This window comes from Hypanus sabinus, chromosome 20 (genome assembly GCF_030144855.1).
Source record: "Hypanus sabinus isolate sHypSab1 chromosome 20, sHypSab1.hap1, whole genome shotgun sequence".
Taxonomy (NCBI): domain Eukaryota; kingdom Metazoa; phylum Chordata; class Chondrichthyes; order Myliobatiformes; family Dasyatidae; genus Hypanus; species Hypanus sabinus.
Genome location: NC_082725.1, coordinates 39,855,386 through 39,880,723, shown reverse-complemented (window position 1 = coordinate 39,880,723; position 25,338 = coordinate 39,855,386). Strand labels below are relative to the sequence as shown.

The following is a 25,338-nucleotide window of genomic DNA, read 5'->3' as shown; positions in this document are numbered from 1 at the left end:
CAATGCAATACATACCTAGCAGAGAGAGAGAAAATAAATAAATAAAATGAAATAGTGATAAATAAACAATAAATGTATTAAGTATATTGAATATAATTTTAAAAATGTGCAAAAACAGAAATTCTGTATATTTTTTTAAAAAGTGAGGTAGTGTCCAAAGCTTTAGTGTCCATTTAGGAATCAGTTGGCAGAGGGGAAGAAGCTGTTCCTGAATTGCTGAGTGTGTGCCTTCAGGCTTCTGTACCTCCTACCTGATGGTAATAGTGAGAAAAGGGCATGTCCTGGGTGCTGGAGGTCTTTAATAATGTATGCTGCCTTTCTGAGGCACTGCTCCCCCGAAGATATCCTGGGTACTTTGTAGGCTAGTGCCCAAGATGGAGCTGACTAGATTTACAACCTTCTGCAGCTTCCTTGGTCCTGTGCAGTAGCCCCTCCATACCAGACAGTGATGCAGCCTGTCAGAATGCTCTCCACCGTACAGCTATAGAAGGTTTTGAGTGTATTTGTTGACATGCCAAATCTCCTCAAACTCCTAATAAAGTGTAGCCTCTGTCTTGTCTTCTTTATAACTACATTGATATGTTGGGACCAGTTTAGATCCTCAGCAATCTTGACACCAAGGAACTTGAAGCTGTTCACTCTCTCTAATTCTGATCCCTTTATGAGAATTGGTATGTGATCCTTCATCTTACTCTTCCTGAAGTCCACGATCAGCTTTTCCGTCTTACTGACGTTGAGTGCTAGGTTGTGCTGTGGCACCATTCCACTAGTTGGCATATCTCTCTCCTGTACAGCCTCTCGTCACCACCTCTGTACCAACAATAGTTGTATCATCAGCAAATTTGTAGATGGTATTTGAACTATGCCTATCCACACAGTCATGTGTATACAGAGAGTAGAGCAGTGGGCTAAGCACACACCCCTGAGGTGCACCAGTGTTGATCGTCAGCAAGGAGGATATGTTATCACCAATCCACACAGACTGTGGTCTTCCGGTTAGGAAGTCGAGGATCCAATTGCAGAGGGTGGTACAGAGGCCCAGGTTCTGCAACTTCTCAATCAGGATTGTGGGAATGACTGTATTAAATGCTGAGCTATAGTCAATGAACAGCATCCTGACGTAGGTGTTTGTGTTGTCCAGGTGGTCTAAAGCAATGTGGAGAGCCGTGGTCTGCCATTGACCTATTGTGGCGATAGGCAAATTGCAATGGGTCCAGGTCCTTTCTGAGGCAGGAGTTCAGTCTAGTCATAACCAACCTCTCAAAGCATTTCATCACTGTCAATGTGAGTGCTACCAGGTCATTGACATACATCATAAAGAGAAGTGGTCAACACTGACCCCTGCAGGATACCACTAGTCTCAGGCAGCCAATCAATCAGAAAAGGCTCCCTATATTCCCACTCTTTACCTCCGGCCAATCAGGCAATGCTCTATTCATGCTCGTACCTTTCCTGTAATACCATGGGCTCTTGTTAGGCTCATTCATGGTACCTTGTCAAAGGCCTTCTTAAAAATCCTAAGTACACAACATTCCACCAATTCTTTTTTTGTCTAACCTGCTTGTTATTTTTTTTAAGAATTCTAACAGATTTGTCAGACAAGATTTACCCTGAATAAAACCATGCTGACTTTTGCCTATTTTACCATGTCGCTCCAAGTACCCCGAAACATCCTTAATAATAGGCTACAACATCTTCCCAACCACTGAAGTCAAGCTGACAGGCCTGTAATTTGCTTTAGAAACATGGAAAACCTACAGCATAATATAGGCCCTTCAGCCCAGAAAGCTGTGCCAAACATGTCCTTACCTTAGAAATTACCTAGGGTTACCCATAGCTCCCTATTTTTCTGAGCTTCACGTACCTATCCAGTAGTCTCTTAAAAGTCTCTATTGTTTCCACTTCAACCACTGTCACCAGCAGCCCATTCCACGCACTGTCTACTCTCTGCATTAAAAAAACTTAGCCCTGACATCTCCTCTGTACCTACTTCCAAGCACCTTAAAACTGTGCCCTCTTTCAGCCCCTGGGAAAAAGCCTCAGACTATCCACACGATTAATGCCTCATCATCTTGTACAGCTCTATCAGGTCACCTCTCATCCTCCGTCGCTCCAAGGAGAAAAGGCTGAGTTCATTCAATTTCTTCTCATAAGGCACACTCCCCAATCCAGGTGACATCCTTGTAAATCTCCTCTGCACCCTTTCTATGGTTTCCACATCCTTCCTGTAGTGAGGTGACCAGAACTGATCACAGTACTCCAAGTGGGGTCTAACCAGGGCCTATATAGCTGCAACATTACCTCTCAGTTCTTGAATTCAATCCTACAATTGATGAAGGCCAATGCACCATATGCCACAGAGTCAACCTGTTCAGCAGCTTTGAGTGTCCAATGGACTCTGACCCCAAGATCCTTCTGATCCTCCACACTGCCAAGAGTCTTACCATTAATATTATATTCTGCCATCATAGTTGACCTACAAAAATGAACCACCTCACACTTATCTGGATTGAACTCCATCTGCCACTTCTCAGCCCAGTTTGCATCCTATTGATGTCCTGCTGTATCTCTGACAGCCCTCCACACTATCCACAACACCCCCAACCTTTGTGTCATCAGCAAATTTATGAACCTATCCCTCCACTTTGTCATCCAGGTCATTTGTAAAAATCACAAAGAGTAGGGCTCCCAGAACAGATCCCCAAGGCATCTGTCACCACTGGTGACCGATCTCCATGCAGAATATAACCCGTCTACAACCATTCTTTGCTTTCTGAGGGCAAGCCAGTTCTGGATCCACTAAGCAATGTCTTCTTGGATCCTATGCCTCCTTACTTTCTCAATAAGCCTTGCATGGAGTACCTTATCAAATGCCTTGCTGAAATTCATATACATTTCTTTTACCTTCCTCCCTTCTTCCAAAATGGAGTATCTTTTGCAATTTTCGAGAACCATTACAGAATCAAATGACTCTTGAAAGATCATTACTAACGCCTCCACAGTCTTTTCAGGTATCTCTTTCAGAACTGTAGGGTGTAGTCCATCTGGTTCAGGTGACTTAACTACCTTAAGACTTTTGTTTCCCAAGCATCATCTCCCTAGTAATAGCAAATGTACTCACTTTAGCCCACTGATACTGTCAAACTTCCAACATACATCTAGTGTCTTCCGCAGAGAAAACTGGTGCAAAATATTTATTCAGTTAGTCCGTCATTTCCTTGTCCCTCATTACTATCTCTTCAGTGTCATTTTCCAGATGTCCATTATTTTACTCTTTATATACAGTTGCAAGAAAACATTTGTATATGCTTTGCAATTACCTGGTTTTCTGCATTAATTACTCATAAAATGTGGTCTGATTTTCATCTAAGTCACAATAATAGACAAACACAATCTGTCTAAACTAATAACATATAAGCAATTGTACTTTTCATATCTTTATTGAACACACATTGTTTAATCATTCACGGTCCAGGATAGAAAAAGTATGTGAACCCTTGTATTTAATAACTGGTTGAATTTCCTTTAACAGCAATATCCTCCACAAAGCATTTCCTATAGCTGCTGATCAGACTTGTACAATGGCAGGAAGAAATTTCAGACCATTTCTCCATACAGAACTGTTTCATTTCATCAATATTTCTGGGTTACCTTGCATGAATAGTCCTCTTCAGGTCATGACACAGTATCTCAGTTGAGTAAGGTCTGGACTCTGACTTGGCCATTCCAAAACACATATGTCCTTCTTTTAAATCCAAACTGTTGTTGATTTACTCTTGTGGTTCAGATCATTGTCTTGTTGCGTCATCCAATTTCTGTTATGCTTCAGGTGACTGATGTTCTGTAAAATGTCTTGATACAATTTTGAATTCATTGTCCCCTCAATAATTGTGAGCTGTCGGGGCCCTGAAGCAGCAAAGCAGCCTCAAACCAGGATGTTCCTTCCACTATGCTTCATAGTTGTGATGAAGTTTTTGTGTTGGTCTGCAGTGCCATTTTAATCTAAACGTAGTAGTGTGTACTTCTGCCAAAAAGTTCATTTTTGTCTCATCTGTCCACTGAACATTGTCCCAGAAGCTTTATGGAACATCCAGATGGTCTTTTGCAAACTTGATGTGCAGCAGTGTTTTTCTTTTGAGAGCAGTGGTATCCTTCCATGAACACCATTCTTGTTCAGTGTTTTTCTTACATTGGAAACATGAACAGAAACTTTAGAAAGTTCTAGAGATTTCTGTAGGTCTTTTGCTGTTACCCTTGATTTTTTTTTCCAATTTCCTTCAGATTTGCATTTTGAGTTCTTGGTGCAATCTTTGCAGGAAGCCCACTCCAAGGGAGAGTAGCATCGTTCTGTATTTCCTCTATTTGTAAACAATTTCTCTTACCGTGAACTGATGAACATTCAGGCCTTTAGAAATGCTTTTGTAACCTTTTCCAGCTTCATGCATCTCTACAGTTCTTCTTCTAAGGTCATCTGAAAGTTGTTTTGATCAAGCCATGGTGCACATAAACAGATCTGTCTTGGGAAGTGCAGGGCACCTCTGCAGCCTGTACCTTAAATCTCATCTCATTGATAGGAATACCTGACTGCAAATAGCTTTTGTGGAAGGCATTACCCTAGAAGTTCACATACCTTTTTGAACCTAGACTTTGATTGTTTAAATGGTGTACTCAGTATTGATGAGTAAAAGTACAATTGCTTGTCTGTTACTAATTTAGGCAGATTGTGTTTGTCTATCCTTGTGATTTAGATAAAGATCAGACCTCATTTTATGAGTGGTGCCCCTTCCAAACAACTTTGGCCAGCTTCTCTCTCGTGCCTCTGGAATTCCCCTTACTCCACTGTAATACTGGTACATCTGACTTTACCTTCTTCCTTAAATTGCAGGGCAAATTCTATCTGTTATGATCACTGTCTTCTAGGGGTTCCTTTACCTTAAACTCCTTAATCAAATCCAGTTCATTACACAACAACCAATCCAGAATAGTTGATCCCCTCGTGGGCTCACCACAATCTGCTCTAAAAACCTATCTTATAGGCGTTCTATAAATTCTCTCTCTTGGAAGAATTTGCACCCACTTGATTTTTCCAATCTACCTGCATATTGAAATACCCCATGGCCATTGGAAGATTGCCCTTTGACATGCCTTTTCTGTCTCCAATTGCAAATTGTAGCCTACATCCTGGCTTCTATTCAGACACCTTTGTATAACTCCCATCTGAGCCGTTTTACCCTTGCACTACCCACAAGAATTCTACATCTTCCAACCCCATGCTACTTGTTTCTAAGCCTCCATTCTACTCCAGTGTGGTTAAAATCTTCGCTTGAGTTCAGGATGGACCTTTAGTCATGAATCTCAAGCGCTACATCGAACTGTTCCAAAGATCCCGCCCACTGTGGAAGATTAGCCGTTTTAATACCTCTTTTCTTTCCCTAGGGACCGTGCTGGCAAATTAGTGTTGTCACCAAAACAGGAAACGTTGTTTTCCAGGTGGGTCCGTCCAGATGACCTCTGCAGCAACCCTACAATGATCTACACTGTTTCTAGTTTCAGTATAAAACAGGTCAGTCTTTTAAGGTCAGCTTTGTCTGCTTGATTTTAATGCCAAAGTTTAAGTTCATTATTGGCCATTAATGAGGCACAGCTCTGATAGAGCAATTCTAGCAAGGTAGGAAATTCTCTCCTCCTACGTCATTGTACAGTGCCCTGTAAAAGTATTCAAAATTGTAAAGTATGTAAAACTAAAAATTCAAAAACTGAAACGTCAGCATTCAGAAATATCCATTCTCCTTTGCTTGGTACTCAGTTGAGCCAGCTCTCACAGCTATTACAGCCAGTAGACTTTTTGGGTAAGTCTCTTTTAGCTTTACACAACGTGATGGAGCAAGATTTGCCTATTCCTCCCTGAGAAATTGCTCAAGCTGTGCCAGGTTAGTTGAGGAGTGGCAGTGGACAGCAAACTTGAGGTCTTGCTAGAGATGTTCATTTGGATTAAGGCCAAGACTCTGACTAGGCCACACAAGGACATTAATTTTCTTCATTTGAAACAACTCCATGGTTGTTCTGGCAGTGTCCTTTCAGTTGCCCTGCTGAAAGTCCAATTTTAAACACAAAGTACACTGCAGATGCTGTGGTGAAATCAACATGTACAAACACGCTGGAGGAACTCAGCAGGTCGGGCAGCATCTGTTGAAACGAGCAGTCAACGTTTCGGGCCGAGATCCTTCATCAGGACTGAAGAAGGAGGGGGCAGGGGCCCTATAAAGAAGGTGGGGGGAGGGGCGAAGTTGCCAAGTGAAAAACCAATCAGAGGAAAGATCAAGGGGTGGGGGAGGGGAAGCAGGGAGGGGATAGGCAGGAGGGGTGAAGAAGGAATGTAAGGGGAAAGCACTATGGGTAGTAGAAGAAGGCGGAATCATGAGAGCTGATAGGCAGCTGGAAGAGGAGACAGAGTTAAGTGGGATGGGGAAGGGAGGGGGAGGGAATTACTGGAAGTTGGAGAATTCGATGTTCATACCAAGGGGCTGGAGACTACCCAGATGGTATATGAGGTGTTGCTCCTCCAACCTGAGTTTGACCACTGTGCGGTTTATCTTCCCATCAATCCTGGCAAGATTTTCGATCCCTGCTGCTTAAAAGCATCCCCGTAGCAGGATGCTACCTCCACCGTACTTGGCAGTAGGGATGTTGTTATCTGACTGATGTGCAGTATTAGATTTACACCACATGTACCTCTCAGTGTTAAGCCAGCCAGTGGTGTAGTGGCATAAGCACCAGACTTCGAGGCGAGTGCTCCCAGGATTGAATCCGGCCGAGTCCTTGCATGCTTTCCATTTGTGCTGGGCTGAGTGTTAAGCTAGCAACTTGGCCTCCTTCAAAAAACCCAGACAAAATGCTGAAGAAACAGAAAAGTTGCTGCCCAGTGGGCCACAAGGCGTGCGGTAGAATAAATGTAATAACCATTGAGTGTTGAGACCAGAATATTCCACTTCAGTCTCATCTGAATACAAGATCTTCTTCCACATCCTTACAGTATCTCCTAAATGACAGTTTACAAAATCTTTACTGACAAGGATATGCTATTTTTTAACCAGGGCTTCTACCTTGCCACTCTTCCATATTTTTATTAGAGACTGGGGAGCCATGAACTTTATCTCCAGTAACAGCCATTGGCTTCTGCAGCCCACTCAGAGAGACCGTTGGCGTCACAGTAGCTTATCATAACAGTGCCATTCTTCTCTGGGAACTAAGTTTGGGGAGGGGAGTGTGGCCTGACACTTGGCAGTGTGGCTGTGGTTTCATATTTTTCCACTTTTTCACTCTGGAATGCACTGAGCTCCGAGGTACTTTCAGTGCCTTTGAGATGGTCTTGTACCTGTCCCGGACTTGTGCTTCTTTACTATCATTTCTCTGCCTTGTCCTACATGCTCTTTTGCCTTCATTTTGGTTTGACCTGTTGAAAGCCAACCATAATATTGCACCTTACAGATAGAGTGGGTATTTATTTTAACGAATTAATTGAAAACAGGTGATGCTCCAATTTTCTACATCAAATTAGGTGGGTTGGTAAAATAAGATACAGTTGCACCTGAGGGAAGGTAGTGTAGTAATTACAAAGGGGATGAATAATTTTTGTCAGCCTCACTATTTTGATTTCTAATTTTTAGTATACTGTTGACTGTTGTAGGTTTTTTTTTTAATTTTACTTTGATATAATACTCAACATTTTGTAGATTAGCTCAAAAATCCTACTTCAATGTATTTTACATTTAGAGAATGAGAGTAAGTCATCAAGATGGTTGTGGGGACAGAATACTTTTGCATGGAACTGTAACATTTTAGAAGAGTTTCATAATCTTTATCTGATAAAGGTGTTAAGTAATATGGAATCAAGGGCAAAAATATTGTTCAATATTTAATTCAAAAGCAGGGCGATAGAGAGGCAAATTGACTTAAGTACAGCAAAGTACTTTTTAAAATTTAAAATCTTTTTAAAATTTACCAATACCACATTTTCAACTTGCTGTATTTTGCATAAGGTTTTGTTGTGGATAGACTGTTCCTCTGGTTTATAATTTTAATGCTAGTTATTCAATAAAAAAATTCCAAAGTCCACAAATAATAGCAATGACTGGCTGCCCTCTGCTGTACGTGTTTGAGAAAGCATCTAACTTGAAGGAAGTGGAATGTACTTCTGCTCAAACACGGCAGCATCTCTTTTGGCACTTACCACTCTAAAAGTTATTTCAAATACTCTGTTTTCCAGACTGTCGTATCGGACTGCTCCTTTGTGGCCTCTCTCGCTATTGGTGCTGCATACGAAAGACGTTACAATAAAAAATTAATCACAAGGTTTAGTATGTTCATTTTAAACTTGTACAGATCTCTGGTAATTGGGCATGTGTTGTGTAATCCTCTTAGCTACTGGGTAGCTTAGATGCTACTGTTATTGTTGAGCACCTTGCATTTTGAAATGGCTTAAAATTGCATATATTGTAGTGTATATTATTGCAGAATGCAGTTTGATGTTTATGGGGATGTGGGCTCTATTTTTTAAGGGCAGTTATTTATATGAAGGTTGGAGGCACAATAATGTAGCAGCAAATGGTTCTATATAGAATTATAGTATGGCTCTGTACCAGCCGTCCGGTATTTTCCTAATTCCTAACTTAAGCTGTGGGATGTAGTGAAAATCATAAACAGATATTTGATAAACAGATGTATTGAAGGATGGTTGGCAGGAATGACTCCAGTTTGCTCATCAAATCCTGCTAATTGCAAAATAGCAAAAGTAGATGCTTTATTAACCGTTAATACTATTTCCTCTGGGCTAGTATTTTAAGTGGTTTAAAAAGGGAAAGGAAAAAGATGATGGAGAGTTGAACATTTGCGACCATGATCATACCCATTCACTACAATTTTATTTTCTCGTTATCATTTGCTCTGCAGCATTATTTATCCTCAGAACAGGAAAGGACAGCCAGAGTATAATCCTTGTGGAAAATACATGGTAAAACTTCACATCAATGGCGTGGCTAGAAAGGTAAGTTGGTTTATAAGTTTAGTCACTCTCCACTCTGGTTCAAGAGCCTGACAGTCGAGGGGTAATAACTGTTCCTGAACCTGGTGGTGTGAGTCCTGAGTTTCCTTGGGTATCTTCTTTGTGATGGCAGCAACGAGAAGAAAGCATGGCCTGGGTGGTGGGGGGTCCCTGATGATGGATGCTGCTTTTCTGCAACAGCACACCATGTAGATGTGCTCAATAGTGGGGAGGACTTTACCCATGATGGACTGGGGCGTATCCACTACCTTTTATGGGATTTTCTATTTGAGGGAATTGGTGTTTCTGTATCAAGCTGTGATGCAACCAGTTAATATACTCTTAACTACACATCTATAGAAGTTTGTCAACATTTTAGATGTCATGCCAAATATTTGCAAACTCAAGGAAGTAAAGATACTGCCTTGCTTTATTTGTAATTGCACATACATGCTGGGCCTAGAATAGGTCATCTGAAATGATAACACCAAGGAATTTAAATTTGCTGACACTGCACCTCTGATGAGGACTGGCTCGTAGGCCTCTGCTTTCCTCCTCCTGAAGGGAATAATCAGCTCCTTGGTCTTGCTGACATTGAGTAAGAGGTTGTTGTGGTGCCATTCAGCCAGATTTTCAGTCTCCCTCCTATATGCTGAATTATCACGTAATATAAAGTATATCTGGTCCATTGCATTATTTCTATTCCCACCTCACTCCAAAATGTTCTAAGGTGTTGACTAAAGCCAACAAACTCAACACAGATCAGGTACTTTAACTGCAAGCAGAGTCACAAAGAACATGTGTGAAATCTGAAACACAGATTTCAGAAAACCTCAGCAGATTAGTCAGTATCTGTGACCTTTTTTTATCTCTGTGGCTAAATAATTCTCCAGCTATAATCCAAGTAACTGGACAGAGGGCATTCTTATACAGTGGCACACAGTGAATTTGTAGGAGTCAAAGACACTAGATAAATTCTAAATAAAGTTTATAGTTGTGTACTGAATTTACAGCTCACCAAAAATATAATGTTAAGTTTATTTTGTGATCAATTTGAACAAATGGCAGTTACCGAACAAGATTCATAATAAAAAGAATCCTTGTGTTATAAATATTGTATGGCCCAAAATGAGAGCATTGAACAGTTCAGCACAGAACAGGCCCTTCATGCCAGATTAAACTGCATATCCACCTGTACGTAGTCCATTCCCTGCCTGTTGAAGTGGTTGTTTTAAATGCTCTTGAACGTTGCAATCATTTTTGTTTCCACCACCTCCCCAGCAGCCCAATCTAAGTACCTACTACTCTTTCTGTAATTGTCTTTAAACTTCCCGCCTATCAACTTAAAACTATTGGTATTTGACATTTCTATTCACTTATAACAGACAACAGAGGTCTCAGCACTGATTCCAGTGATATGCCATTGAGTGCAAACCTCCAGTCAGATTAACACCTTTTCACCACAATCCTGTGACTTCAATGGCCAAGACAATTTTATATCCAACTTACTAATTCACCATGGATCCCACCTTCAGAACAGGCTTGTCACGAGGGACCCTGTCGAATGCTTTGCTAAAATCCATGTAACAATTTCTATTGCATTACCATCATCAAAATCTTTGTCACCGTCTCAAAACAAAACTCAACCAACCATACATCACCTTCCCCACACAAATCTATGCTGACTAATATACCTGTTTTTCCAAATGTGAGTAGAATCCTTTTTCAAAGAATCTTCTCCAGTAGATTGCCTACTACTGGTTTAAAGCTCCCCAGCTTATAATTTCATTATTTGTCCCTGTTGCCCTCCCTAAACAATGGAATAACACTGGCTATTCTTCAGTCCCCTAGGACCTCACCAGTGGGTAAAGAGGATGCAAAGTTCTCTGTCAAGACCCAGCAATATCCTTTCTTTCCTCTTTCAATAAACTGGGATAAACCCCTCCCTCTCTGATCTTACTGTACTTCATGTCCTTCTTGGTCAATACCAATCCAAAGTACTTGTTTAATATCTTATCTAAAGTTCAAGTTTAATTATCATTCAACCATATATAAGTACAGCCAAATGAAACATGTTACATAGAAAATGTAGAAACCTGTTCTTCTGGGGCCAGGGTGCAAAACACAGTACCAACAGTCATACTGGTCTCAAGGCACATATCAGATAGCAAGTAACCATACAGTCTCACTAAGAAGTATATAGCCCACGTCCCTAAGCGATGTGCCCTGTAAATTGATGATATATGGGTGTTATCATCAAGAACAAGTATTTTTCAGCAGTCCACAGTCAAATGTACACACGCACACAGCCTGGCTTGGCTCCACCAAGTGAACACTAGATGGCAGCACCCAACCCAGCATGGACGCCATGCCACACCGCCTCTGGCTTCTCCTCTCCTGGACTGCTGCAACAGGTAAACCCCTAGTCCTTGCTACAGACGAGGCCACACAGCTCCCCTACCATTTATGGTGCTAGTAAGCAAGGGAAAGGGACTTGCAGCATTTTATATTACTGATGTTCTGCAGGATCTTGTGATCAGAGTAGAAGCATCCAAGGTAGTTACTCATTGTTGACTGCATAAAGTCCAGCTGCCCCACAAACAAGCACCTCATTGTGGGGTAGACCTGCTATGCATGAAGTTCTTTACATCCAGCCTTGTCTTGTGATTGCAAAAAAAAACCATTTAAAGAAGACTTTTGGTTGGATGCTGAGAAGCCACTGCATCCAAACGCACCACCATCTTACTGGAAGATTGCTGGTTCTGGCCATTATTCCCTCCTTTGTTCTTGACTGTTCCTATCCTCTCTCTGGTTATCTGTTTGTTTTCAATGCGTGGATAAAATGCATTCGGAGTTTCCTTTATCCTACTCACTAGCAGAATTTCAGGGCCGCCTTTTTAGCCGCCCTAATTCCATGTTGAAGTTCTTTCCCATTTCCGTATTCCTCCAGGGCACCGTTTCAGCTTCCAAACTTACTAAAGCTCATCACTCCTAGTGGGCCATAGGCTGCCGACAGCAGCTTGCCTGCTTTTTGCTCAACTTTATACTCTGATTATTTTGTTTCTGTGTTGCTGTGCTTTCTGAGCCATCACCACTTTCCATCATGCACCTACAACTAAAGGTTGTTGGACAAAAGAGCCCTGGCTATTCTGATTTCAACCTGGAGAAGAGACTTTTGATAATGAGCTCCAGTTAAAATAATAATGCTGAATGTTACACTTTCAACAGAGAAACAAGCCATCTGTTCCCCTCTCACAGCCTCTTCTAGCCCTTCAGCACATATTCTTTCTATCCTTTCACCTTACATTTTTTTTCTTAGTTTATGCTGTTCATGTCAATTTTTCCTTATCAAAGTGGTTTCCATTTCTGACCCCTCAATAGATACAAAAATGTCTCCTGGATAGTTTATTCAATTTATTGGTGATCATTTTGTATTTTTAGCTTTCTAGTTGTGGATTTCCCAAAAGTGAATAAATTTACGTATCTATCCATTTAAGCATCAGCACTACTTCTTGGTGCACCTCTGAAAGGAAATTCAGTCTTTCCTTATAGTTTCACTCTCTGGCATGTGATTTTTGTACAGTCTGGTTTTGCTTCTGTGTAATTGTCTTTGTGCAAAGAGAAAACATTACTTTTGTTTCCCTTCAGTCCATTATAGGATGTAGCCATTAGTTTTGTAGTATGATTTGGATTAACCAAGTTAACCGGATACTTTATGCTTTTGTCATTGATAACCAACTAATTGGTAGGAGAGCTGTGAATCTATATTATCATAGTATCATATAGTAACATCGAACTTCAAATGCTGTGGCTGCCTTTGATTAAGTCAGCAATTGTGTAACTGAATCAATTATTTAATAATTAAATATCCCAGATGTGGGTGCTTCCATTCAACTCTGTGTTTAGTGATGAGTGTTATAGTTGGTGCCAACTGGGGCTCCTGGAGACAATTAGCACTTTTGTGAAGAACTTGTCTATCTTTTGATCTATTGATTTGCGATACATCTCTACAAGAAAATGATAATTATTATATCTTCTGTACCTTGTGTCCTTAAACACAGCTGTTTTTATTTGTCATTATTTCTCATTTTTCTCAGTTAGCGTAGATGAGCTGAGAGGGTAGAGGGTGCTTCTGACTTTGGCTGTTTATACGTTTCTTCCACCCATGTATAACTAATGCATAACCCAATGACTATACCTGCCAGCTTATAACTTTTGCAGGGTCTTGGGAATCAAGTCACATGCTCATGGTCATTGTACCTCCTAGTTATTGAATGGCTGGTGGTTACGTTTATCTGTTTGCAACCACAGCATGACCTGCAGTTTGTTGACGTATGTTTTAAATCATTGACCTGCAATCTAGTGTCATTTTCCCAAATGTACTTGGAAAACAGGTAATCATTGATGACTACTTGCCAGTGGATCATAACGGTGAGCTGCTCTGTTCCTACTCCAACAACAAGAATGAACTTTGGATCTCACTGATAGAAAAGGCCTATATGAAGGTCATGGGAGGATATGATTTCCCAGGGTCCAACTCTGTAAGTATTAATTGTGAATAATATCTTAATTTTACTCTTCCCCATTACATGATGAGGAAATAAAAACATTGCTTATTCTTAAACTGGTGTAAAATTTCTTATGCTCATTACCAGAATAATTATAAAATAAAAGTTCTGACTTACTCAATCTGCAATTTTTTTATGTGAAATACAATTATTTTTCTTTTTCAATTATTAATTTTCACATCCTTGGAATATAATTCACACTTTAGCCAGTCTTTTTTTTTCCCCAGGGAGGAAATAGCTAAAATTTGAGAGCATAACTTTAAGATGATTTGAGGAAAGTATGGGGGGGGAGGCGGGTGATACCAGAGGTGAGTATTTTACAAAGAAAGTGGTAGGTGCATGTTACAGCCTGCCAGGGGTGCTAGTAGAGACAGCTTAAGGACATTTAAGAAATTCTTAGATGGGCACATGAATGATAGAAATATGGAGAGCTATGTAGGAGGGATCTTGGAGTAGATTATAAGCTCAGCTCAACATCATGGGCCAAAAAGGCCTGTATTGTGCTGTAATGTAGGAAACACAACTTCATAAGAATGGCAATAATTTCCAGTTAATGCTGTGACCACTTGTTTTTGGGTTTTTCCAATTAAAGATACTTGGATTGAGAATTCATTTTAAAGTATTGCCTCTATATTGCATGGTGGTGGTGATTCCCTTTCAGGAACGTTCTGTGAAATTTGGGACCTCTTTTATGTTCCTATTCATAAATAAGTACTGAAGTGATCTCACTCTTATGTTAATTTTCAGATGTGAAATAATTAGATAAAAGCACAGTTGTATCAATGTATCAGGTTTTAAAGCTTTGAAGTTCACTGTTTGTCTCACAATTGATTATGCGACATGATATATATAATTAAGTGTTTTCTCAACACTGTAGAACATTGATCTTCATGCCTTGACTGGCTGGATACCAGAGCGAATAGCAATGCATTCAGACAATCAGAAGTTCGACTACGAGGGCACGTTCAAAATGCTTTATCAAAGGTAAACCATTTTTAGTGCACCAGTAAGTAACTTAAATGGCTTTATTCAACAGTTTAAGAACATTGCATTTGTTCAATATCCACATCTACTAGGTTTCACAAGGGAGATGTTCTAATTACCACAGCGACTGGTATAATGAGTGAGGAAGAAGGAGAACGTTGGGGTCTGGTACCTACACACGCATATGCTGTCCTTGACATCCGGGAGTACAAGGTAACAATGTTTGTATGTGAGATAGAAGGGGCAGCCCTTACCATGTACAACTGGATCCTAAATGCAAACTACCCGTGTTAATGACTAGTCATTAATGTTAAGTATTCAGGCAACAATAAATATATGAGTTCGGCAAGTGTTTTTTATAACAAACAACAGGTTTATTAAACACAGAAAACAAACCCCCCAAAAGTAAACAAACACTAACGTAACCGGAAATCAACTGCTGTGCGGCAGCTCAAACAGTTCTTAAAGAGATATTGCAAAAACAGTTCTTTAAAGTGGTATGGCCAAAAGTTCGATATGCTCACAGTCCATTTAAAAGGAGAGACTTTATAAGACGATTTAAATTCTCTTTCACGTCGCTTTGCTTCGATCCCCGATGTCGAACTTCCCACGAAGAATTTACGAAACGAAACAGCTTAAAGGCACTGACCTTTCCTTCCTCACTATCCTCAATCCTTTCTGGTAAACCCAGGGATTAACGCGAGAATAGTCAACGCAATCCTTCCGAATAAGGATCAAACAAAGGCCGAACCCGTTTCACCGTAGAAATCGATTCTCCTCTATCTTTAACTCCTGAACTCCGATCTTCACTCTCCACTAATTCTCAAACTAGCAGTATAGTAAAGAAACTGCTGGCAATGACCTTTTAAACTTTAGGCATTAGATAAAAACTTCCTCTTTCAACTAAACTGCGTCATCACTTAAATCACGCAGTGGCATGAAGTCAACTTGGCAAATCCAGCCACGAACTGCCCCTCCTCACAGGGTGGGGTCTTCCTTTTATAACCTAAAAAAAAACCTGTCACGTGATCTCTACTGGCGGGAAAATGATGTCACTCCACCATCACAAGACCATTACCTCAAGTCCAGTATAGCTTCAACCCCAGTCACGTGACAAGGGTACCACTGTCATGTGTCACGAGTACATAACACTTCCCTCCAAAAAAAACATTTTTGGTCTGACAAGAACAAAAATTTTTAACAATTGCTTACAAGAAAAACAAAGGTATAAATTTTATAACATATACAATACACAACACCATCATATAACAGCTTATAACTCACAATACAGTAGGAGTGTTACAGTTGAAAAAAAAACCACACCATAAAAAAAATTGCATTGTACCTTCAACATCGAGATAAGACAATCAGCAACCACATTAACTTTACCTTTAATATGAGTTATCACAACATTGTACTCTTGTAACATCAAACTCTAATTTAATAATCTTCTGTTTTTGTTTTTCATCTTACTCAGAAAAACTAACGGATTATGATCAGTGTAAACAATAAGTGGTTTTTGAGTTGTACCAACATATACCTCAAAATATTCCAAAGCTAAAACAAGAGATAACAATTCTTTCTCTATTGTCGAATAGTTTCTTTGATGCTTATTAAATTTCTTAGAAAAGTAAGCTACTGGATGATCAACCTCATCACCCTCATTCCTTTGCATTAATACTGCTCCTGCAGCCTCATCACTAGCATCCACAGCCAATGAAAAAGGTTTTTCAAAGTCAGGTGCCTTAAGCACAGGTTGTTGACATATCATTGTTTTCAATTTTTCAAATGCTTCTTGACAAGGCACTGTCCACACAAACTTCTCATTCTTCTGCAGAAGGTTAGTTAATGGAAGGGCAACATTAGCAAAATTCTTACAAAATTTTCAATAATATCCTACCATTCCCAAAAATCTTCTGAGAGTCTTTTTCCCCGTTGGAGTGGGAATCTCTAAAATTGCCTGAACTTTTGCCTGAACAGGAGCTACCTTACCTTGACCCACAACATAACCAAGGTAAGTCACAGTGGCATGTCCAAATTCACTCTTAGCTAAATTAATAGTTAAGTTAGCTTTTGAAAGTCTTTCAAACAATTTCTCCATCGCAATAATGTGTGCTTCCCAAGTATCATTTCCTGTCACTAAATCATCAATGTAAGCATCAGTATCTTTCAATCCCTGAATCACAGAGTTAATCATCCTCTGGAAAGTACCTGGGGCATTGTTCATCCCAAATGGAAGAACATTATACTCATATAACCCAGATGGAGTTACAAATGTAGAAATCTCTCTACCTCTGTCCGTTAATGGAACACACCAATACCCTTTCAATAAATCAATCTTTGTAAGGAACTTTGCTTTTCCAACTTTATCTACACAATCATCTACTCTAGGAATTAGATATGCTTCTGTTTTCGTTACAGCATTCACCTTCCTATAATCCATACAAAACCTAATGCTACCATCTGGTTTTGGCACCATAACACATGGCGAACTCCAATTCGAGTTAGAATGTCTAATGATATTATTCTCTAACATATATTCAATTTCTTTCTCAGCAAGTTCACACTTTTCTATGTTCATCCTATATGGATGTTGTTTAATAGTTTTGGCATCTCCAACATCTACATCATGTGAAGCTATAGTAGTCCTTCTCGGAACATCTGGAAACAACTCCTTATATTTAAAAATTAACTCCTTCATCTGTTGTTTTTGCTCTAACTGTAAATGTGCTAATTTTTCATCAATATTTTCCAGAATGGTTGAATTTGGTAACCTAACAGAAACAATGTTGGATTTAGAATGAAAGTCAGATGAATCATCTATCATGTTCCTAGTTAAATCAAACTCATTCTCACTAACCACAACAGACACAGTATCAGATTGTTTCTTAAAATATGGTTTTATCATATTTATATGGCAAAGTTGTGTTGACCTACGATCTGGAGTTTTTATCACGTAATCCACATCATTGATTTTAGACACAATTTCATAAGGACCATGAAATCTAGCTTGTAAAGGATTTGTCTGCACTGGGAAAAGAACCAACACCTTATCTCCAGGCTTAAACATCCTCATCCTAGCTTCTTTATCATACCAAGTCTTCATTTTCTCCTGAGCCAACTTTAAATTTTCCTTAGCTAAGCTACACGCTTTATGTAACCTGTCCTTAAATTTCAAAACATAGTCCAACAAATTAGTGTGTACTTCCTTACTAATCCACTGTTCTTTCAATAAAGCTAAAGGTCCTCTAACTCTATGCCCAAACACAAGTTCAAATGGACTAAAACCTAAAGATTCCTGTACCGATTCCCTTACTGCAAATAAAAGTAAGTTTATACCCTCATCCCAGTCACTTTCATTTTCCACACAAAATGTCCTAATCATATTCTTGAGGGTAGAATGAAACCTCTCCAAGGCACCTTGCGATTCTGGATGGTATGCAGACAAAGTGATTTGCTTAACTCCCAATTTATAAACTATCTGTTGAAACAATCCAGACATAAAATTACTGCCTTGATCAGTTTGTATCTCCTTAGGTAATCCAAAATAAGTAAAAAAAATTATAAGGGCCTTTGTCACAGTTTTAGCTTTTATATTCCTATGTGGTACTGTCTCTGGAAACCCAGACGAAGTACACATGATAGTCAACAAATACTGATAACCAGTTTTTGTCTTTGGTAATGGACCAACACAATCTACAATAACTTTAGAAAATGGTTCACCAAATGCTGGGATAGGTTGTAATGGAGCTACTGGTGTAACCTGATTTGGTTTACCCACAATTTGACAAGTATGGCACGTTTTACAAAACATTGCCACATCTTTTCTTAGACCAGGCCAGTAAAAATGTTTTAAAATCTTGTCTACAGTTTTCCTTACCCCTTGATGTCCACCTAAAGGCACACTATGAGCTAAAGTCAAAATCTCATTTCGATAAACTTTCAGGACAACTACCCGGTAAACAACATTCCAATCCTCACTTGCAGGAATTGTAGGCGATCTCCACTTCCTCATCAACACTCCTTTTCCAAGTAATATCCTACTGGCACCTTCTCAATTTCACTATCTAGTAAAGCCTGCTCTCTTAATTTTATAATCTCAGAGTCTCTATTCTGCTCTGCTATCATCTCCTTCTGAGACAGAGATAAATCTTTATAGTCAGACTTACTCCAAGAATCTTGTTCAAACAACGAAGGTAAGAAAGTCTCTGACACCTCCTCAAAACTCGAATCCTGAGTTGAACAGTCCTGAGTAACAACCTCATTCTGCGCATCAATCTTTTTAGCCATAGCTCTAGTCACAACACAGGAAGAATCTGTGTTAGAATTCAACTCTGGTTCCTCTGACTCCATTGTCAAATGCACTTCAGGAAAAACTTGTCCACCTGCCAAGTCATTACCTAACAATAAAGAAATACCCTTCACAGGTAAGCTATGCTGTAAACCTACTTTAGTAAATCCTGTAATAAATCCTTTAATAAATCTGCCTTCACCAGGGAGGACACAAGCAATCTCCCAGATGTATGGATGGGCCAGGGTCATAAGATATCAGAGGAATTGAGACAGATTGACATTAGGAAAGAAACTGTGATGAGTAGACTGGTAGGACTGAAGGCTAATAAATCCCCGGGTCCAGATGGTCTGCATCCGAGGGTTCTAAAAGAGGTGGCTCAGGAAATTGCGGATGCATTGGTAATCATTTTCCAATGTTCCTTAGATTCAGGATCAGTTCCTGAAGATTGAAGAGTGGCTAATGTTATCCCACTTTTCAAGAAGGGAGGGAAGGAGAAAACGGAGAACTATCACCCTGTTAGCCTAACGTCAGTCATGGGGAAGATGCTGAGTCCATTATTAAGGACAAAATAGTGGCACATCTTGATGGCAGAAATAGGATTAGGCCGAGCCAGCATGGATTTACCAAGGGCAAATCATGCTTGACTAATCTGTTGGAGTTTTTTGAGGGTGTAACAAGGATGTTAGACGAGGGTAAGCCAGTGGATGTTGTGTACCTAGATTTTCAAAAGGCATTCGATAAGGTGCCACATAGGAGATTGGTGAGTAAAATCAGAGCTCATGGCATTGGGGGCAGGGTTTCAACATGGATAGAAAACTGGTTGGCAGATAGAAAGCAAAGGGTAGCAGTGAATGAGTGTTTCTCGGACTGGCTGGAGGTGACTAGTGGGGTACCACAGGGCTCTGTATTGGGACCACAGCTCTTTACGATTTATGTCAACGATTTAGATGAGGGCATTGAAAACTATATCAGCAAGTTTGCTGACGATACTAAACTGGGTGGCAGTGTGACATGCGAAGAGGACGTTAGGAGAATACTGGGAGACTTGGATAGGCTAGGTGAGTGGGCAGATACGGCAGATGTCATTCAATGTGAATAAATGTGAAGTTATCCACTTTGGAAGCAGGAACAAGAGGGCAGAGTATTGTCTGAACGGTGTAGAGTTAGGTAAGGGAGAAATGCAAAGAGACCTAGGAGTCCTAGTTCACCAGTCAATGAAGGTGAATGAGCAAGTGCAACAGGCAGTGAAGAGGGCAAATGGAATGTTGGCCTTTGTTACAAGGGGAATTGAGTACAAGAGCAAGGATGTCCTTTTGCATTTGTACAGGGCCCTGGTGAGACCACACCTGGAATATTGTGTACAGTTTTGGTCTCCAGGTTTAAGGAAGGACATTCTGGCAATTGAGGAAGTGCAGCGTAGATTCACTAGGTTGATTCCTGGGATGGCAGGGCTGTCTTACGCAGAGAGATTGGAGAGATTGGGCTTGTACACGCTGGAATTGAGGAGATTGAGAGGGGATCTGATTGAAACGTTTTAAAGGATTTGATAGGATTGAGGCAGGAAATATGTTCCAGATTTTGGGAGAGTCCAGTACCAGAGGGCATGGATTGAGAATAAGAGGTCAGTTATTTAAAACAGAGTTGAGGAAGAGCTTCTTCTCCCAGAGAGTTGTGGAGGTGTGGAATGCACTGCCTCGGAAGAGGCCAATTCTCTGGATGCTTTCAAGAAGGAGCTAGATAGATATCTTATGGATAGGGGAATCAAGGGATATGGGGACAAGGCAGGGACTGGGTATTGATAGTAAATGATCAGCCATGATCTCAGAATGGTGGTGCAGACTCGAGGGGCCGAATGGTCTACTTCTGCAGCTATTGTCTATTGTCTGTAACTAACCTTGACTTTAAATTTACTTTATGTAAATGTACAGGCATAAAATCACTCCCAACACCTCTTATGTAATTTACCTCACCAGTATCAGACTCTTAAACTTCAACACACTGTCTAACATCAGTGATTAAGAAGCACCAGTATCCCTAAGGATTTTTATTGGCACCAGAGTAGATCCTTCTTTCAAGGATACAAACCCTTCAGTTATAAAGTGATCATATCCCTTTCTAACTTGGTCAGACTCATTTGTGTTTATCAAACCCTGTAACTTTACAGGTGCTTCAGTATGTTGCACACAAGCATCTGGAACTGCTTCCTTCTCTTTCTTTTTCAATCTGAAACAGTTAGCTATTACATGGCCAGGCTTCTTACAATAGTTACAAATAAGACCAAACTGTCTTTCCTTCACAGGCTTTCCTTCCTCCTTACCTTTCTCATTAACCTCTGATTTACCTTGAGTCTCCATGTTATTTTTTCCTCTTAAAATTTCTGCCCTGGGGAAATTTATTCTTATGGATTAAAACGTACTCACCAGCTAATCTAGCACAGTCCTGCAATTTATCAGTATCCCTCTCATTTAAGTAGGTCCTTACTTCAACAGCAATGTTTCTCTTAAATTCCTCCATTAAAATCAGCTCTCTCAATGTATCATAGTCCCCATTTACATTTTTAGAAGAAACCCATCTCTCAAAACACATAGCTTTATCATAGGCAAATTCCACATAAGTTTTTTCCACAGACTTTTTCAAACTTCTGAATCTTTCCCTATAAGCTTCTGGGACTAATTCGTATGCGTTTAGGATATGCATCTTCACAATATCATAATCAAGTGCTTGCGCAGCAGTTAAAGCTGTGTAAACTTGTTGTGCTTTACCTTTAATTACACTCTGTAACAACACTGACCATTTATCTTTCGGCCACTCTGACATCCGAGCAATAGTATCAAAATGTTGAAAATATCTTTCCCCTTCTGTTTCACTAAATGGAGGGGCCAATTTAATTTCTTGACTAGCAACAAACGGTTTTCTTGAACCAGAAGACTGATTCCCAGACCTTAATTCCTCCATTGCATATTCAAAATCTCTCTTCTTTTGATCCGCCTCCAATTTACAACGCTCCAATTCAGCTTTACTTTGTTCCAACCTCATTTGTTCGATTTGCAACTGCATCTCCAGATTACTTATTGGAAACGACTCTGAAACCGAATCATCAAAAACACCCGAATCCACATAGTGTGACGCGATTTTCCTCTGTATCACAGCCTTAGATGTAATCTGCAAAATACCTTTAAGTTGCAATCTACGAGCTATCTCAAACACCTCAGTTTTTTTCACCTTCGCCAACAACTCCTCATCTGGAGAAGCCAGAAACTCATCAATATTCATCGTTGCCGAATACCACTCACAAGCCAATCAAACAAAAGAACGGAGTATTCCCCTTTACCAAAACACCGATTTAAAAGCTAGCAAGCATATAAACTCAAACGATCCAATCCAGACGCAGACCCGATAATTATGTTACGTATTCAGGCAACAATAAATATATGAGTTCGGCAAGGGTTTTTTATAACAAACAACACGTTTATTAAACACAGAAAACAAACCCCCCCAAAAGTAAACAAACACTAACATAACCGGAAATCAACTGCTGTGCGGCAGCTCAAACAGTTCTTAAAGCGATATTGCAAAAACAGTTCTTTAAAGTGGTATGGCCAAAAGTTCGATATGCTCACAGCCCATTTAAAAGGAGAGACTTTATAAAACAATTTAAATTCTCTTTCACGTCGTTTTGCTTCGATCCCCGGCGTCGAACTTCCCACAAAGAATTTACGAAACGAAACGGCTTAAGGGCACTGACCTTTCCTTCCTCACTATCCTCAATCCTTTCTGGTAATCCCAGTGATTAATGCGAGAATAGTCAACGAAATCTTTCCGAATAAGGATCAAACAAAGGTCGAACCCGTTTCACCGTAGAAATCGATTCTCCTCTATCTTTAACTCCCGAACTCCGATCTTCACTCTCCACTAATTCTCAAACTAGCAGTATAGTAAAGAAACTGCTGGCAATGACCTTTTAAACTTTAGGCATTAGATAAAAACTTCATCTTTCAACTAAACTGCGTCATCACTTAAATCACGCAGTGGCATGAAGTCAACTTGGCAAATCCAGCCACAAACAGCCCCTCCTCACAGGGTGGGGTCTTCCTTTTATAACCTAAAAAATACCTGTCACATGATCTCTACTGGCGGGAAAATGACGTCACTCCACCATCACAAGACCATTACCTCAAGTCCACTATAGCTTCAACCCCAGTCACGTGACAAGGGTACCACTGTCATGTGACACGAGTACGTAACATTAATAAGACTGCTTAGCACTTCTACTGTACATATTCCAATTGCAGGCATATTCTGTATTACAGTTTCACAAGGTGACCTTATGGTAATGTTACGAACCCCGTAACTGGGTCACTTACCAGCAAAGATAGAGAGGTTCGTTGAAGGCTGATGGTACTATTTTTAACAGTATTTATTAGTAAAAATACACAAAAATAATATCAATGCAAACATACAGATAATATACGTCGTCAATACTAAATCTAAAAGTGCGGGTATAATAATAATCAATAAGAAATAGTTCTATCGTTGTCTAGGGGATAATGTATTGTCCGATGGAAATATAAAAGTCACTCAGTTCATTCAGGCTGCAGCCTTTGGTTGGAGTCAAGAGAGAGATTTTTAGAAACTTGCCAGCTTTTCCTTTTTATGCTTTCGATCCTTCAGAGTCTCGTTGTCGTGGACATTCCCTTGTGGCCTCTCCTTTAGCTAAGCCGTTCTTCCGTGGTAAGCCCGCTACCCTGGCAAGGGAGGACGCACACGGGCCCCACCGGCTTTGGCTATCAAATGCTGTCATTGGATTTTCAGTGTTTCTCCTGGTGCGTCTAAAGGGGCTGTTCCCCAGACCCTCTTTTATCCTTACTCACGGGGTCTCAGATGTCAGTCAGGTTGGGATGATGCAATCCCTCAACCAGCCCACTCTGGTCATCCCTGAGGGGTTTCAATGAATAGTACAGTACTCAATACACAATTCCGTCTCCAAGAGACAATAGCCGTAATCAATGGTTCCGTCTTGCTGAGGCCAGGACACATTCCAAACCCTGTGTATTCTGGACTTCTCTCTCTCATTTCCTGGGTCCCAGACCCGAATTAATAGCGATCTTACAATTCTCAAAAAGGAAGGGGCGACTTTGTACCCTTCAGCCCCTCAGAGTTGTGGCACATTCGTAACACCCCCTTCCTTCAAAGCTTTTTTACCATCGGTAAAAATGAATTAATACAGAGTCTTATGGGTTTTTAGAATCTAACACAATACAAAAGAGTTTTTTTTTCTACTACAAAGTAATACAGTTATACATTCCATTCAGCATCTAAACAGTTAACGATTACATTGTCACTTCCTTTAATCTCTTAACATCTTTTACCTTAATAAATTCTTGTAGCATCAGACTCCAATTTAATAACCACCGATTTTTATTCCTTTTCTTCAGCAAACAAAAAACTAGAGTTGTGATCTTAGCTTACGTGTATACTACAAAAGTTCATGCAAATACTGATCTTTATTGTACTTTCAAACTTAACAGTCAATCTTCCATGGGGGTTGTCTTTTTTTATTCACATGCTTTGTCGAAATCCCTTAAAACTGGATCCGGTTAGTTAAAACGGCATCCCGTCAACCCTCGCCCCTTTTCCAGTTAACTCCCACGTGGTGAGCTTGTGCACCAGTGTGGAATAGGCTTTCGCCCGCTCCTTTCATATGAGTTATTTTATCAACACTGTGTTCCAAACTTAGACCATTTTCCGAATTTCCACACAATTCTTTAATTTTAAGCAAGTTGCTAGTTTTCTCTTCAGGACCCTTCAGGCTATTAGTTTTCAGTTTAAACTCTTTGTCCAAACAGCATTTTAAATTCTGCCTTTTCACACCACACTCTTGAATAACAATAGTGTGTGGGGCACCTTTACATTCCAACTCAACCTGTAATTGATTCACAGGCAACATGTTACCAAGCCATTGTCTCTGTAGCCTGGTTGACATCAATCCAGACAAATTTTCTTCATTCAATTTAGGAACTACACTTTTCCCTTTTCCTTCAATAATAATATTCACCTCACCACCTCTTATCTCCTCACTAACTTTTAACACACCTTTGAACACAAGCAACTGGGAATTCTCACTTCCCACTATTACCAAGGTTGCCCTTTCTTCACTGAACCAAGTCCATCTGACCCACTATGACTGCATTCCTTTTCAACTGAATCAAATACCTCAGACTTTTTCTGAGCTCCATTACTAGGTTCAGTACCACGTGCATCCACATCTTGAACACACTCAAACGGGACATTTGCCTCTTCCAGGCTTTCAATACCCGTACCCTTTTCAAATTCTAAATTCCCCTGATCCTCCCAGCTACTCTCTGGGCAACTCCCTTCCAGAGTAAACTCAACCCCGCGGGCTGAAACAACCTCATCTGCCAACCCGGCAGACTTCTTCAAGGTAATGGCAT

At 40.1% G+C, this 25,338-nt stretch overlaps 1 protein-coding gene across 2 annotated transcripts in view; it reads left to right on the top strand.

Annotated features, from left to right (window-relative positions):
• The window catches only part of capn7 (calpain 7), a 72,846-nt gene that overhangs the window by 22,286 nt on the left and 25,222 nt on the right, over positions 1-25,338 (top strand). For both annotated transcript variants that reach the window (XM_059945373.1, XM_059945372.1), the window contains exons 7-12: positions 5,437-5,563; positions 8,267-8,352; positions 8,950-9,043; positions 13,435-13,581; positions 14,486-14,592; positions 14,685-14,805. In XM_059945373.1, the coding sequence (XP_059801356.1) occupies positions 5,437-5,563; positions 8,267-8,352; positions 8,950-9,043; positions 13,435-13,581; positions 14,486-14,592; positions 14,685-14,805 (682 nt within the window). The remainder of the gene's footprint in view (positions 1-5,436; positions 5,564-8,266; positions 8,353-8,949; positions 9,044-13,434; positions 13,582-14,485; positions 14,593-14,684; positions 14,806-25,338) is intronic.